At 48.5% G+C, this 16296-nt stretch overlaps 1 protein-coding gene across 3 annotated transcripts; it reads left to right on the forward strand.

Annotated features, from left to right (window-relative positions):
* Window positions 1–930: 930 nt before the first annotated feature.
* On the forward strand, window positions 931–13699 carry Rnh1 (ribonuclease/angiogenin inhibitor 1). Of its 3 annotated transcripts, none has more exons than XM_032891491.1 (10): window positions 931–1052; window positions 7671–7775; window positions 9193–9363; window positions 9817–9987; window positions 10443–10613; window positions 10689–10859; window positions 10947–11117; window positions 11365–11535; window positions 13165–13335; window positions 13447–13699. In XM_032891491.1, the coding sequence occupies exons 2-10, from the start codon at window positions 7690–7692 to the stop codon at window positions 13532–13534; spliced, it is 1371 nt and encodes a 456-aa protein (XP_032747382.1). In that variant the 5' UTR covers window positions 931–1052; window positions 7671–7689; the 3' UTR covers window positions 13535–13699. The 3 variants fall into 3 exon arrangements, with proteins under 3 accessions (XP_032747382.1, XP_032747385.1, XP_032747381.1); XM_032891494.1 differs by lacking the exon at window positions 931–1052 and adding an exon at window positions 5627–5738; XM_032891490.1 differs by lacking the exon at window positions 931–1052 and adding an exon at window positions 5745–5840.
* Window positions 13700–16296: the final 2597 nt, after the last annotated feature.

Consider the following 16296-nt stretch of genomic DNA (forward strand, 5'->3'; position numbering starts at 1 on the left):
GTCTTGCTGGTTTCCAGTCTAGTACCAGGTTCAGTGAGTGTAGTAGTTAGAATGAGAATGGACCCTAAAGCCTCTTGTTTGAATCCTTGATCCCCAAGTTGGTGGAACTCTTTGGGAAGATTAGGATGTATGGCCTTCTGAAAGGTGTGCCATGGGCTGTGAGGTTTCCATTTAGGTCTCTGCCTCCTACTTCCTGTTGCCATGACCCCAATATAATGATTAGGAACTCACCTTCTGCAACACACACACACACACACACACACACACACACACACACACACACACTAAAATCTTTCTTTTATAAGTTGCCTTGGACATGGCATTGCACAGCAGTAGATAAAGTAAGACAATGAGAGACCCTGTCTGAAGAGAACAGGGTAGAATGTGATAAGGCAGGTCACTGGATGTCTTCCTCTCACGCTCTCAACAGGTATACGTACACTGCACACACACACAATCAAACAAACAAACCCAGAGACCAGGTGTGGTGGCCACATAAAGAGGGTGTGCTCAAATAGAACTAAATCAAGTAAGCAAGGCATAGTAAACCCAGAACCCAAGGAGGCAGAGGCAGAGGCAGAGACAGGACTGACTTGACTTCGATGCCAGCCTGGGCTACAAAGAGTGTTTCAGGCCATCAAGAGCTATACAATGAGGCCTTGGCTCCGAAACAAACAAAACAAAAAGTTCCAACACATTTTGGCAGAGTTCCGGAAACACATTTATCCCGTAGGTCAAAAGCGGGTCCAGGAATCGGCCAACAGTACCCATCAGTTTCTAACAATGAGGGCGTCAACCACTCCTAGAGCACCACTGCTACACAGCCGGGTGGACTTTCCACGGGACTGCTACTCCAGCTGGACTTCCGGGTGGTGGTCAGGCGGGTACCAAGCATCCTTTTAGTCAGCGAAAAGTACCCCGCGTAGCTCCGCCTCCACAACAAGCCCCGCCCCCACAGCGAGGACACGCCTCGTAGGCCTCGCAGCGCTTCTTCCACTCCAGTCCGGAGGTCGCCGTCACGCTCCAGGTCTCCAGGCCTCGGTCTTCCTGAGGTCAGTTTCACGTGCTATGTTAGCTCGTGGTCACTGAGAAGTCGGTACCCAGCTCAGCCGTGAAGAGCGGGAGGCGAGACGGGCGTTCCCGGGTGGGGCGGTACTGGGGGGGAGGGACGAACGCGGCGCACTTGGATGACGCCATCTCACTGCGTACCTCCGGCGGTGGGCTGGGGTGGTAGTGGTCCTGGTTCGTGAGTCTACGCACGCGCAGTCTCTCCTTCAGGCCCCTGAAGCAAGGACTTACCTACTCAGAATTACTTTTCCCTAAACTAAGCGGTTCTTGACCTTCCTCCCCAAAAGTACCTTCTTGGGAGGTGGAAGGCCTCGATCGAGCGAGATCTGATGTAGAGAACTGCTCGATTACCCAGGTCTTCCGAGAATTGTGTGATGGCTGGATCATTCAGGTCTTCGGAGAATTGTGTACTCACAGCCTGAATGCGCGACCAGGCTAGCTCTAGGCCTCTCAGAATCTAAGGGAAATGGAAGCAGCTCCTGTGGTAGGGCGCGTAACTGCTACCGCACCTCGCGACAGTATCTTTGCATTGTTGGATATCGCAGACAGATTTCTGCAGCAGCAACTTATGCTATTTTGGCAATGTGTAGGAAGGACCTTAGAACAAGCTGACCCTCGTTGCAGGATAGTGAAAAATCTAAAAACATCTCAGTATAGAGATGGTTGATTCAGTCACATAAACAGGTAATTGTGCATAAAGGAAAGTTATATTGTATCTTGTTCATATAAATGTATTTTTGCGACAGCGCCGTGCTCAGTAGACTGACCTTTGTATATGTGATTTCTTTTTTCTTTTTAAAGACACAATTTCACATTGTAGCCCAGCCTAGCCTGAAACTCACTAAGTAGCGCTAACTAGTTTTAAACTCATCCAGATCCTCTGGATGAAGAACTGGTTGGGCCACTGTGGCTGTACATAGATAAAGTAGGTTGTGTGTGGTAGCAAAGGCTCCCAAGCTCAGTGCGGAGGAGGATGAGGGATGAGACTAGCCTTGGTTATGTACTGGGTCAAGGAGAGCCTGGAATACATAGCAAGGCCATATCTTTTTGTTTTTGTTCTCACTATGTAGCCCATGCTGTCCTTGAACTCACAAAACTCCACCTGCCTGGACCTCTGGAGCAGAGTGCTAGGATTAAAGGCAGCCCATAACCACAGATTAAAAATCTTGTATGGTGGAGCAGGCCTTTAGTCCTAGCACTCAGGAGGCAGAGGCAAGTGGATCTCTGTAAGTTTGAGGCCAGTCTGGTCTTCATTGTGAGTTCCAGGACAGCTAGAGCTACACAGTGAGACCCTGTCTTGAAAGAAAAAAAAAAAAAAACAAGCCCCCCCCCAAATACTGCCCCCCCCAATTGAAAGAGTTGTGAAAAAAAATACCAGTTTCATATCTGTCTCTTCACAGTTCAGGAGAGAAATTAAAAATCAAGTGTCTGTTGATGGTTCCTTTTGGAGCCTCCAAAAGATAAACATTTCTTTGCCCTTTCCACCCATTATCTCTGCCACTTCCTTAAGAGGATCCTCATGGAATCTCAGGAGCAGAAGATAACATAGCAAACATCGACACAACTGTCAAAGATAAGGTAAAACACAAAAAGCTCCTTGCCCAAAACTTACAGGAAATCCAGGACACAATGAGAAGATCAAACCTAAGGATAATAGGTATAGAAGAGAGTGAAGACACCCAACTTAAAGGGCCAGAAAATATATTCAACAAAATTATAGAAGAAAACTTCCCTAACCTAAAGAAAGTAATGCCCATAAACATACAAGAAGCCTACAGAACTCCAAATAGATTGGACCAGAAAAGAATTCCTCCCCTCACAAAATAGTCAAAACACCAAGTGCGGAAAAAAAAAAAAAAAAAAGAATATTAAAGCAGTAAGGGCAAAAGGTCAAGTAACATATAAAGGCAGACCTCAGAATTACATCAGCCTTCTCATCAGAGACTATGAAAGCCAGAAGATCCTGGACAGATGTCATACAGACCCTAAGAGAACACAAATGCCAGCCCAGGCTACTATATCCAGCAAAACTATCATTTAACATTGAGATAGAAACCAAGATATTCCATGACAATACCAAATTTACACAATATCTTTCTACAAATCCAGCCCTACAAAGGATAATAAATGGCAAAGCCCAACACAAGGAGGTAAATTACACCCTAGAAAAAGCAAGAAAGTGATCTCCTTGTAACAAAACCAAAAGAAGAGAAGCAAAAAAAAAAGAAAGAAAGAAAAAAAAGAGGCTCCTCATGACTGTACCTGGACCCACCCACCCATGTTAGTTTTCCCATACAGCATGCAGTAAAGTTAGTTGCCAACTCAGCACCCAGGGAGCCTTTGCTCCCCTTTCTTTCACTTCTCACCCTTCCTCATTGGGTGTGGTCTCTATAGAAACCCTCATTTTCATGCCAGTAGAAGGAATACAGATAAGGAAGACAGGTGCTTGCTGTCTTTAGTTTGTCCTGAGGTCCTGGTGAGATGCTAGAAAGACATTGTACCTGCCACCCACATGGCTTGCCTGAACCCAGGATCCTAAGTTGGTAGTCCCTGCCATTTGTCTGAAGGTACTGAGTATCTATGAAAAAACTACAGCTCTCACCTTAAAGGGAATAAGAGATAGTATATTCTGGAGTCATTGTTAGTGACCAATGCCTGAGAACACAGATTTCGGTTACTCCAAATTCTGTTTGAACATGGAAGCAGTTTCATGAAGTTTTGTAGTTTTACAGAAGGAAATCATAAGTCAGGCAAGTTTAAATACATTGGTGGGTACATCACAGCGATAGGTACAAGATGAAGGAAGCTCTTCTGTAGGGCCAAGGTGCTATCTGATGACACTCTTAGACTTTAGTTTAGTGGAAGCCACTGGTCTGCTAAGTTAAAAAAAGATTCCAAAAGGGGTTGGGGATTTAGCTCAGTGGTAGAGCGCTTGCCTAGGAAGCGCAAGGCCCTGGGTTCGGTCCCCAGCTCCGGAAAAAAAGAACCAAAAAAAAAAAAAAAAAAAGATTCCAAAAGGAAGCTGGGTGTGGTGACACATACCTTTCATGCCAGCACTAAGTGCGAAGGAGAAGGCAGATCTTTGTGAGCTGTATGTAGGCCAGTCTGGGGGGGGGGGAGAGAAGGTGTGTGTGTGTGTGTGTGTGTGTGTGTGTGTGTGTGTGTGTGTGTGTGTTAGAGTTAGTTCCAGGAACCCCTATCATGACCCCCCCAAAAAAAAAATCCCAAAAGGTTTCTATTAGTCACAGATGTTACTTCTGACATAGAGGTGGGCAAGGAAGAGCTGCCCTAGAGGGCTAGAACTAGCCCAGGATAATGTAGCCTCTGGAACTACACCATTCTGATTCTGCCACAGCACTGCAAGTCTAATCAATCAACCACTCTCTGTAAATACAGCTTCTTTTCAGGAATTCTCCTTCATGTTAGCAACAAATAAAGGCTGGCCTGGCCAAAGTGTTCCTTCTGACTGGGCAGGCTTTATCTTTCCCCAAAGCACTGATCCCCTACTTCACTGACCAGTTGCTGGTGTCTTGGTGCAGTGAGGACGGCTCCTACAGCAATGAAGATTAAGCTATGTCTGTAGTGGCCACTGTGCAGGGTTCATGAAGCTGAGCTCCGTTCCAACCTATCTTCTTGCCTGCCTCTTTGCCTCCTTTTCTCCCATTAGAGCTCCCTGTCCCAAGTGTTTTGGGGAACACAATCCCTGGTTTCCTATGCTGGCCTGCTGGAATCTCCTTTACTTATGTTAGTAGAGTCCTGGCAGGGACTTAGAACAGCACCTGCACATGACCAGTGTTTAACAAATACTTGGGTGGATGAATACCAGTTCCTTGACAGGTGTTGTGTGTGGCCATCTGCGCAAGAGAGCAAGGCTCCTGAGTGACAAACTCTCAATGTTGATTTTTTTCCACAGCGCTAGAATCCCAGCACTCAGGAAGCAAATTCAAGGCTTTCCTGGGCTACACATCAAGACCTTGTTTCAAAAATGCTGAAACCAAAAGCAAATCCCATAACTTGGGAGTATGTTACAAAGTTTAAACATGGGCTGGAGGGATGGCTTAGCAGTTAGGAGCACGACTTAGTTCCCGGCACCTGAATGGTGGCCATTCCCTGAGAATCTGATCCCCTTTTCTGACCTCTCTGGGCATGATGCATAGACTTATATGCAGACGAAGCATATATATATATTTATATATATATAAATACAAATATGAGAAATGCTTAAATAGTGACGAAATGCTTGCCTTTTGGGGGTGTTGAGAGCCTCATGCATCAGAGGTGGTATGTTACCACCCTCAGCCACATTCCCGGGGACATAAAGGACGCTTTGAACACTGTTCTATCCATCAAAACCTTGTTGACTTGTAGGAGAGAGAGATGGGCGTGTGCTGTTGTTCATGCTAGAATCTCTCATCACAGTTGCACCCATTTCGAGGCAGTTGTGAATCATTTAACTTAGTTTTAGTCAGACCCAAAGAAGTGACTCAGGTTTGTCAAGTTCTGTTCCCGAAGTGCAGCCTGCATGTGGGAGGGGCAGACCTGATGGGCGGTCTCCAGACCGCAAAGTGAAAGGCTAGTTGGGGCCAGAGAATGGGAACCAGCCAAAGTCTCTAGGCCCCGCCCTGGGCGGAAGAAACCGGAGCGACTGGGACCTTTAGCAGCGGCACCAGGTGAGCTAGGGCCATGTTTTGGGGCTCCCGTCTGCCTTTGAGAGTCTTTTTCGGGTCCCTTCCTGGCCTTCTTAATACGTGGCAGAGCGTCTGGACCAGAAGGTTCGAGGGACCAAAAATTAGGGCGGGGGCAGGGGCGGGATCACGGCTCGGGCGAGCCTCTGAGGCCTGTTCCTTCTTAGGGTGACACACTGGTGCCCTGAGGAGCCTTTCTCAGTGCTTGAAGGCTGAGCTCATAGCTCGGTCACCAGCGGCCTGTTACCAGCTGCCTGTTCGCTCACTTTAAGGCCCAAAGAGGGTGTCTTCAGATCCTAGGATTAACCCAACAGAGCTACAGCTAGGCGCAGCTAGCTAGCAAGCAACCCCCAATCACATCTAAGCAGAGGCCTGAATAATGCCTCTAAGGCCGGCTGGTGGGGCCTCCTGCCTGGTCACCTGTGTGCTTTCCAAGGGCCTGGTCCCAAGGCCAAATAAGGGGAGGCGTGTGGGAGGAGAGTCAGCTGCCTGGTTACTTTCACATCCCTTGTCCCTGACCTCAGATGATCACAGTCATAACTGGCTGGCCCCCTGCCTCCCATAAAGTCCAGTCCTGTGCTTTCCCCAAAGGGAAAAGGACCCAGTAGTCTGTAGTGCAGAAGAGAACAGGACTTGTGGACTTGGGAGCTGTGCCTGTGACTAGAAGTACTGTAACTGCCCCACCCCACTGGTAGTGCCCAGTGATGACTGGGTTTGGATGACACATCTGATCCAGGCAGTGCTGGTTTTACTCACTGGCTCGACGAGGGTGGGGATAACTCTGGTTTCTCCATCCCCTGGCTGTATGACCACAGTGAGTTATCTATATCCTTGCTCAGTTTTCCGTTACTTGTGTCAATATGTGTAAAGTTTATCTTTCCCCATGGTGGACTCCTAGCCCTGGGAAGGGAGGGGAAGACCCCTTTAGCAAGGCCACGCTGTACCAGGTGCTGTAACTTCACACAGAACTGCTGTCATTGTCATAACTGTTATAGAGAGTAGCCGAAGTGATTTGTTTCTCTTAAACAGAACCTAGCACTCCTCTCCCTCCTCTGTGCTGGCAGCACAGCACAGATCCCTTCTTCCAAGGAGCCCACCAGGATACCCACATGCTGTCCAGGCTAGCTTTCGTGGCAGTTGTTCAGGAATGTGGAGACATGGGTAGCTGTCCTCAGGCCTCAGAAACATCCTTCCTTCCACAGACAGTGCCTTGTCCTGTTTGTCCTAGCCCTCTTAGTGTGATAGACAGTCTGGGTCATTTGCAGGCTGGGCCTGAGCCTACTGAGGGTCCTGGCCTGACCTGAGTGAGTCCTTAGACTCAGAAGAAAGTCTCAGAAGCAGAAAATGCTGTAGTGGCTGCCTCTGAATACTCTCCTTCCCCCAGAGTCCTGTGTCTTCCTGCCCTGAATTCAAGTGGTTGCTTGTGTATAGGCTTCATGCTCCCTGGCATCTGACTTTGTAGATGGCTTGGCAACAGAGTGTGGTGCTAGCCCACCTTGTTCTCTGAGTAAGAAGTGGGCTGAATGAGTAGGAAGCTGTCCTACCAGGGTTTGCAGACCATAGCCAGGCTCCCACAAATAAGCAGGAGGTGTCCAGGCCAGAGCTGGTATCCTGGTGCTGCCTGCAGCAGGAAAGAGGTGCTGGGGCTGCTGGATTCCTTCAGAAGCTAGGAGGGGACTGTGTCACATAGTCCTAGGCACTCAGGTTCTGTTCCTCTTAGTGGTACCATGTCGTTAGCCTCTCCCTGATAACTTGTTTACTTCTGAAGACTCAGTGTGTGGATACATTGGTTGAGGAGAGGTTGGACCCCTGCTGAAAAAAATATACTCTTAGTTTTTGGACTCATCTTGCTACAAATTCTAGCCTGTCAAGGTATGAAATTTTCTCAAGAGTTCTCGTCCTTTTTCTTCTGCCCAGACTACACTGTGCACCCACCATGAGTCTTGACATCCAGTGTGAGCAGCTGAGTGATGCCCGGTGGACAGAGCTCCTTCCCCTGATCCAACAATACCAAGTGGTCAGGTAGAGGCAGCCGTGGGGACCTTGTGGGGACAGTTGGGTCTGGCTGGGAGGGCAGTACTCTGTTGTGCAGGTGGGTGGTCCTTGCAGCTTGGTGCCACCTGATAGGGACTTGTTGTGTTCCAAAAGCACTCGATTCATGGACATGAAGATGTTTTGCATAATCTTGATGAGATGTTACTCTTGAGTTTTTCAACATTTTTGTATTTTTGTTTTTAGACAGGGTTTCACTCTATAGCTCTTACTGGCCTGGAGTTAGCCAATTAGTTTCCATCACAATAGAAACTGAACATGGTGGTACAAGCCTATAATCCCAGTATTGGGCATGTGGATGGAGGAGGATCAGACACCCAAGACCATTTTCTGGTCCATAGTTTGAAGTTAGTCTGAGATACACGAGTTTAAAAACAACTGAGTATTGGCTGTGTAGCTCATGTAGGTAGTAGAACTTGACTAGCATGTATCATGTATGAGAAGCATGTGTGAACCACTATAGGCTCAGGTATGGTGGGCAGGCTTGGTGTGGAGGGGGACTGCAGCTGCAGTGGTAGGCTCCTTGCATTCAGCAGTTGGAACCTTTGTTTCTCAGCTTTGCTCTCTGGCTGAGAAAAGGAGTTCCTGCCAGCCCTCCTCACTAGGCTGTTGCAGTGCTTGGTGACACAGGTTTACAGGCCAGACATAGAAGCCTGCTTCACCCTCACCTTTCCTGAGACAGGTTAGGTCTGTAGCAGAGTCAGCAGGTTATTCAGGCTTCCTCAGCCATCTGTCAGCTTCCCATGACCATACCTCATATTCTCACGCTGCCTGGCACTTCTAGGCAGATTCCCAGATCTGCCCTGCGACTTTCCCCCATTCTGATCACTTGGGATCTTATGTGACTTTACCGATCATCTCATTAGACCCTTCTGCAGAGCCCCCTTCCTCTTGTGACCTGAGTTTTGACTCTAGATACCCTGCACATGTTCCCTTGGCTAGTCTGAGTGAGGGCTTTTCGTGGTGGTCAATGTGCTTTTCAGAGAGTATGGACACACCATGGGTGTGGCCTGTCACACGGTGTCCTGTGTGGCTGTGACTGAGTCACAGTTGCTATGGCTCATCATGTACTCATGCTGCTGCAGCTCTGACCATGTCTGAGTTCCTCTGCCTGCTATCAACATCCGTTCCTACCCTCCCCAGCCCACCTCTCAGCCGGAGCTGGGTGCAAGCTGGTAAACAGACAATTCTAGCTCTCGGTTTTCTTTGAGACAGCTTTCTTCCACTATGTATCCCAGGCTGACTTGGGCCTGTTTCGAGTTTAAGCACTGTAGTTATAATCCATATTTGAATTTCTTGGCTCCGGATGGGTCATACCAGCTGTTTTGTGAGATTGATGCTTGAGTCTGAGGCCAGCATCATGCTGACTCAGGGGTACTGCTTGCAGGCTGGATGACTGTGGCCTCACTGAAGTGCGGTGCAAAGACATCAGGTCAGCGATCCAGGCCAACCCTGCCCTGACAGAGCTCAGCCTACGCACCAATGAACTGGGTGATGCTGGTGTGGGTCTGGTGCTCCAGGGCCTGCAGAATCCCACTTGTAAGATCCAGAAGCTGAGGTAAGCCCAGGGGCTCAGCCCAGCCTACCCAGGACAGAACTTGGACAAATAGGCAGCTGTGATGTAGAAAGTCACTGAGAAGTTGGAGAGGTGGGAAGGGACAGCTTGTGGTGATAGGCACCCCAGCTTTTTTTTTTTTTTTAATTTTTTTTTTTTTTTTCGGAGCTGGGGACCGAACCCAGGGCCTTGCGCTTGCTAGGCAAGTGCTCTACCACTGCGCTAAATCCCCAACCCCTGGCACCCCAGCTTTAGCCAGGACACCAGTGAAGTGTGCAGTGCTGGGGCAAGCCACATTATGGCTCTGTTCCAGGTCCCAGTCCCTAGTAAAAATTTGGCTGAGCCATCAGGTCCTTAGGCCGGGATCCCCATCTAGAGGAAAAGCAGTGCCCTAACCCTGCAAGACGTGATAGGAACGAATCTGTTCGTGCCTGCTGCTGACGATATGTGCTTCAGCCTTCAGAACTGCAGCTTGACGGAAGCTGGCTGTGGGGTCCTGCCTGATGTGCTGCGCTCTTTGTCTACCCTGCGTGAACTACATCTCAATGACAACCCTCTGGGGGATGAAGGCCTGAAGCTGCTCTGTGAAGGACTCCGGGACCCCCAGTGCCGTCTGGAGAAGCTTCAGTGAGTGTGTACCTTGCCAGGGTCCCTGAGCTCTCTGCAGCCCCTGACCCAGACCAGCCATCAGTAAGACTCACATTCCGCACATTAGATGAGAACTTTGAAGGTGTTCCTAGGGTTCCAGGGCTTCCCCTTTGCTAAGGGCTGGAGCTGACGCCAGTGTAGTCTGGCTAGATTTTGTAGAGTGTGATCACAGATGAGCTGAAGACACTTCTCCAATAGGAACTTGTTTCCATCTGCTGGGTCGGGGAGAACCTCAGAATGTTAGCAGGGCTCTTCAGTGAAGGTTTCCTGAGCAGCCTGATGGCTCTAGGTATTCACTGTGCCTGACTAATCAGATCAGGCCTAAGGAGGCAATGGGAAATGGGACACTAGCACCCCTTATGTTTCCCCAATACTGCATTTCTAGACCTGTCCTTATTCCTTTTGATGTGCCTAAGACCCCTGCTTGCCCCCAGGTTGGAATACTGTAACCTCACAGCTACCAGCTGCGAGCCCCTGGCCTCAGTGCTCAGGGTGAAACCTGACTTTAAAGAGCTAGTATTGAGCAACAATGACTTCCATGAGGCTGGTATCCACACTCTGTGCCAGGGCCTGAAGGACTCTGCCTGTCAACTGGAGTCACTCAAGTATGTACTAGGCCACAGAGGCCAAGGGGTAGGGTTAGGCACCAGTGCTCCTCTTACCATGTCCTATGTCTCCAGACTGGAGAACTGTGGTATCACATCAGCCAACTGCAAGGATCTGTGTGATGTTGTGGCCTCCAAAGCCTCACTGCAAGAACTGGACTTGGGCAGCAACAAGCTGGGCAACACAGGCATCGCAGCACTGTGCTCAGGACTGCTGCTTCCCAGCTGCAGGCTGAGGACTCTGTGGTGAGTTGGTCCCCAGTCTCTTCTTGTAGGGATGGAGGACATGGTGATGAGCGGGGGACACTCTTGAATAATTTTGTTATCCCACAGGCTCTGGGAGTGTGATGTCACTGCAGAGGGCTGCAAGGACCTGTGCCGTGTCCTCAGAGCCAAGCAGAGCCTGAAGGAACTCAGCCTAGCTGGCAATGAGCTGAAGGATGAGGGTGCCCAACTGCTGTGTGAGAGCCTGTTAGAGCCTGGCTGTCAGCTGGAGTCACTGTGGTGAGGGCCCAAGGGAGGCTAAGGTATATCCAGGACAGAAAATACAGAAAGGCTAGGGTGACGTGGGGTTTGGGAGAGGCTGGTGGACCCTGGGAGATGGTGTCAGGAAGCGGACAGTGCTAGATCGAGGTGCAGATAAACAGATGCAGGATGGGGAAGGGAGTGGGTGAGCCACCTGGGTCCCTTCCTGGACCTCCAAGGGAAGGGCTAGGTGGAGCTACTGGCTCCAGCCTTTCTGTTCCCACAGGGTAAAGACCTGTAGCCTCACAGCTGCCTCTTGTCCCCACTTCTGCTCGGTGTTGACCAAAAATCGTTCTCTGTTTGAGCTGCAAATGAGCAGCAACCCGCTGGGAGACTCGGGAGTCGTGGAGCTTTGCAAGGCCCTGGGCCATCCGGACATAGTGCTGCGTGTGCTTTGGTAAGTGTGCTGCGCTGTAGGGGCAGGCATAGCTCCACGTTCTGGCCACCTCCTGTGAGAAGCCCCAGGGAGAGATGCCCTGTCTCACCCCCTTTTGAAATGGGGTCTGTGTAGCCCTGGTACTCGAACTCAGAAATATATCTGTCTCTGCCTTCTGAGTGCTAGGGATAAGCTTGTACCACCGGGCCTGGGTTCCTTCATCTCCTTAGTCACATTCTACCTTCCAAGCATGAGTTCTACACCCTAGTACTCTTGTTTCTAGTACTCTGTGCATGCTGGTCACTGAGCTAGATGTAGAGCCTGGGGTATTTATTTCTATTTCTTTCTGGTTCCAGGGAGATCTCTGCTGTGCCACAGGAAGATCTCTGTGTCCTGTGTGTCTGCCTATTTTACTTTATTTTCTGGCAGTTTTTCTTTCTTCTTTCCTTCCTTGGTTTTCCACGATAGGGTTTCTTGGTATAACAGAGCCCTGGTTGTCCTGGACTAGCTTTTGTAGACCAGGCTGTCCTTGAGCTCAGAGATCTGTCTGCATCTGCCCCCCCAAGTGTTGGGATTTAAAGGCATGAGTCACCACCCCTGGTTTTTGGCAGATTTTAAATTTATTTTACATTTCTGTTTACCCGTGTATTTGCCCAAGTTCATACACCATGTATGCATATGCAAGTCAGAAAATAACTTGCAGTTGTCTTTCTACTATGGGGTTCCAAGCATGGAATTCAGGTTGTTGGGCTTGGCAGGAAGTAAGCCCAGCCCTCTTTGGCAGCTCTTAAATTTTTCTACCCATTGTGCTCTGGGCTATTGATTTGCCTTTATGTGGGTCTTGGCCTGGACAAGAAATGTGCTTTCTTGATCTTTCTCCTTTTCCTTTCTCCCTCAGCATCCAGGAGTCAGTCCTTGGGTTTTAAGGGAGAACAATTCAATTCCTGTCCTCCTTTTAAGTTTTTGTTCTCATTTCTAAGATTCCCCATTTTCTAGCCAGTCCAGAGTATCATTTCGCTCTTAGTGTTTTGTCTTTTACCATTTACCTCAGCCTTACCTTCTGTGGCAGCACATCTTGCCTCTCGGTCATTCTGGACTGGACACTAGTTGACGGGTGGGCCGCTACAGGGATTACAGCCCTATAGTCCCTCCTGTCCAGGAACTAGCATCTTGATTGTGGGATAATCTGGAAATCTTGGGGAAAGAAGTGTGGGTCCTGTTCCATGAGACTTGGGGCCCGCTACAATCACCTACAGATACGATTCTGCAAATTTCAGGTACACCTCAGGGAGCCAATCTATAGCAGCTTCTTGATGTCACTTGGCCTACTTGTACCTTGTACTCCCTAGTATTCTGGCTTCCTCGGGCTCCCTCTGATTGGTATGGGTGCTAGACCACTTACCTTTGGCCTGTGTCCCACTCTCCCTCAGTCTGGAAGCCTGCCTACCCTGCCACTTTCAGTGGGCATCCTGATGTAGCTTAGCCTTGGTGCACAGGCTTCTGACCTAGCCAGGCTCCTGGTGCTGAGAGACATGAATATGAAGCCAGAGTTCTCTAATCCAGCCAAGGGAAGCTTAGCTACATTTGAAGTGTGGAGGGCTGCCTTCCCGCCAAAGCTCAGATGTGAACAGCTCTGTCCTCCCGACCCAGGCTGGGAGACTGTGATGTGACAGACAGTGGCTGCAGCAGCCTTGCCACTGTCCTGCTGGCCAACCGCAGCTTGAGGGAACTGGACCTCAGTAACAACTGCATGGGGGACACCGGTGTCCTACAACTGCTGGAGAGCCTCAAACAGCCCAGCTGCGCCCTTCAGCAGCTTGTGTAAGTGGATGTAGTTGGTGAAGGTGGTGTACGTGGCTCAGAGGGTTGTCAGGAAGATGGGCATAGTAAATAGGGGCACCCAACTCATCTTTCCTGCTTGCCTGTGTACAGCCTGTATGACATTTACTGGACGGATGAGGTGGAAGACCAGCTTCGGGCCCTGGAGGAGGAAAGGCCATCCCTGAGGATCATTTCCTGAGATGTACACCTCTGGACACAAGATATTAATCCAGCCCCAGAGGCAGCCCACAGGATCTCTGGCTTTGGGTATCCTAGGGTTGACTGGCGATAAGCATTGTGATCTTACTTCAGTAGAAAACTTTAAGACACTTTATAACTATTAAAATACTTTGTTGGCAAGAAAGGTCCTCGTCATCATTTGTGGGCTGGTGTAGCTCTGCTATGGACCCATGATGCTATGACTGCCCTGTGTATGGTGTAGTTCATGCATATGCTCAGCCCAGCAGTGGGTCCTTACTCAGTCTCAAAGGTGGCCTTTTTAAAAAACCAGGGTCTTGCTACTGTAGCCTTGGCCAGCCTTCAATATGAAGGCTGGGACTACAGCCTGGGACTACAGACAGTGTGGAGGGGTTTCCAGCTGTGTGCTATTACACCTTGCTCCAAGGGAGGCCTTAAAGGGACTTTCAGAGCTGAAATCTTCCTGCCCACACTGAGGAGTGTGAGTGAGGAGGAGCTCAGCTTGCAACAGTCAAGAATGACTCTGAAAGATACATTCCCATACCTGAACTCCTGGGACTGGGGTAAGCCTCAGTGGTGAAGTTCTTCCCAATACAAAAAAGGTTGAAAACAAAGCAAACCATAAGAGATCAAAATCTCTAAAGTCTAAAACCCCCAAATTATAAAAGGTTGAAATCCTCAAGGTTGGGCTGGAGAAATGGCTCAGTGGTTAAGAGCACTGGCTAGTCCTCACAGGTCCTGAGTTCAATTCCCAGCAACCACATGGTGGCTCACAACCATCTGTAATGGGATCTGATGCTCTCTTCTGGTGTGTCTGAGGACTACTACAGTGTACTCTCAAGCTCCCCTTAAGAGACCTGCCTGTTCTTCGCCTCTCAAGTACTGGGATTAAAGGCATGTGCAAATTTATTTTTATGTGTATGGGTGGTCTGCAAACATTTATGTCTGTGTCAAATCCTATGGAACTTTGTTACAGCCATGTGGCGCTGGGAACAGAAACCAGGTCCTCTGGAAGAGCAAACTTCTAACTGCTTAGTCATCTCTCCAGTCCCCTAATTGTATTGTTTTTTCCTTTTTTCCCCCCTCAGCAAAAGGGATTGTGTTTATTGGTGCACATAGCCATGGGGCAGACTCTCTTCTGCAGAAAGTCAGTCAGAAAAAGGTCATTTATTATTTTTCTTAAAGATAGGTTCTCTGTGTAGCCCTGGTTTGCTTCCTAAGAGGTCAGCCTCCTTCTACTGAATGTTGGGATCAAAAGCATGTGCTGTCATGCTCAGCTAAGATTACACTTACTTGGACAAGTGTGCCAGTGTCATGTGTGTGTCAACTGCAACCCAACAGTTAACATCTACAATATTGACTGAGAGGCTGACCTTGAAGTTATAGTAGTCCTGCCTAAATTACCTGGAGTGCTAGAATTACAGACATAAACCACCATGCCCACCAACTGTTGAGATTTGGTCTTTTTCTGTATATTATATTGCTAAGTAAGGGACCCCCAAGATCTGGTTGCCCCAGAGACAAAAGTCTGCACATAGTCTCAAGTGATGTTATGTGACTTTTCCCCCATGTTATTTCTGATCGGTAAATAAAGATGCTGACAGCCAGTAGCTGGGCAGGAGAGGCACAGGTTTTAGGGTTCCTGGGGGGTCAGGAGAGGACCATAAGGGAAAAGGTGAGGAGGAAGAAAAAGTCACCATGGGTTAGGAGTCAAGAAAACATGGCCCACAGGCTGGTCAATTGGAGTTAAGAGCAGCCCCAATGAAACATAGTAATAACTTGGAGTTATCGATAGAAAATAGATTTTAATAACATAGAGGGTAGATATCTGCCCAGCTCTTGTGCTGTTTAGTGCTTACTTTAATAAAACTTGTGTGTCTTTTATCTGAAAACTAAATGGTCAAAGGCAGGGTAGAAACCCCATATTGGGATTAAAAATGTCTACAACAACCAACTTTTGTTGTTCTAACCAGGATTTATAAGTAACCTGATTAAAAATGAGCAATACATCTTAACAGAAATAGCTTTAAAACAAAGCCAGAAAGGAAAAATGCTCATTGCCACTGGTCACCTGGAAATGCAAATCAAAACCAGGAAGATGTCACCTTACCTCAGGAGAAGGGCTGCTATGAAAGAGATACCAAGTGCATGGGGCTGCAGAGATGGTTACGTGGTAGGAATACTTGCTGCGCCTGCAGACGATCTGGGTTCCCAGCACTCCTATGTCAGCTCTCAACCATTTCTTTACTCCAGTTCCAGGAGAGCCAAAGACTTCTGGCCTCAAGCACTCATGTAGTACACATGCATACATCCAGCCAAAACATGTCTTATACTCATAAAGTAAATCTTTAAAAAATTTTAAGTAGTTAAAAAGAAAAAACAACAAAAAACCCCAAAAACAAAAAGAATCATGTGGTGGTGGCGCAGGCCTTAGGAGGCAGAGGCAGTCAGTATCTGAGTTTGAGGCCAGCCTGATCTACAGAGTGAGTTCCAGGATAGCCAGGGCTAATACACAAAGAAACCTTGACTTGAAGAAACAAAACCAAAAAGATAACAGATACTGGTCAGAGTTAAAAATGGTTGCTCAGTCCTATAATTCCACCACTCAGGAAGCAGACGCATGCTACAAGTTTGGGGACACAGAGAAATGAGCAAACTCACTGTTGGTAGCGTGTACGTTTAGTACAGTGTGGAGAATGGTATGGGGTTCCTCAAAGACTTAAAAATGGTGTGGCCCAGCAGTTGCACCTCCACATACACATA

Source organism: Rattus rattus, chromosome 2 (assembly GCF_011064425.1).
Source record: "Rattus rattus isolate New Zealand chromosome 2, Rrattus_CSIRO_v1, whole genome shotgun sequence".
NCBI lineage: Eukaryota > Metazoa > Chordata > Mammalia > Rodentia > Muridae > Rattus > Rattus rattus.

Coding starts and splice junctions, on each gene's coding strand:
- Rnh1 (XM_032891490.1), top strand. CDS start 5,752: ATGTTTTGGGGCTCCCGTCTGCCTTTGAGAGTCTTTTTCGGGTCCCTT. Junction 9,988..10,442: donor TGCCGTCTGGAGAAGCTTCA/GTGAGTGTGTAC, acceptor GCTTGCCCCCAG/GTTGGAATACTGTAACCTCA. Junction 13,336..13,446: donor TGCGCCCTTCAGCAGCTTGT/GTAAGTGGATGT, acceptor GCCTGTGTACAG/CCTGTATGACATTTACTGGA.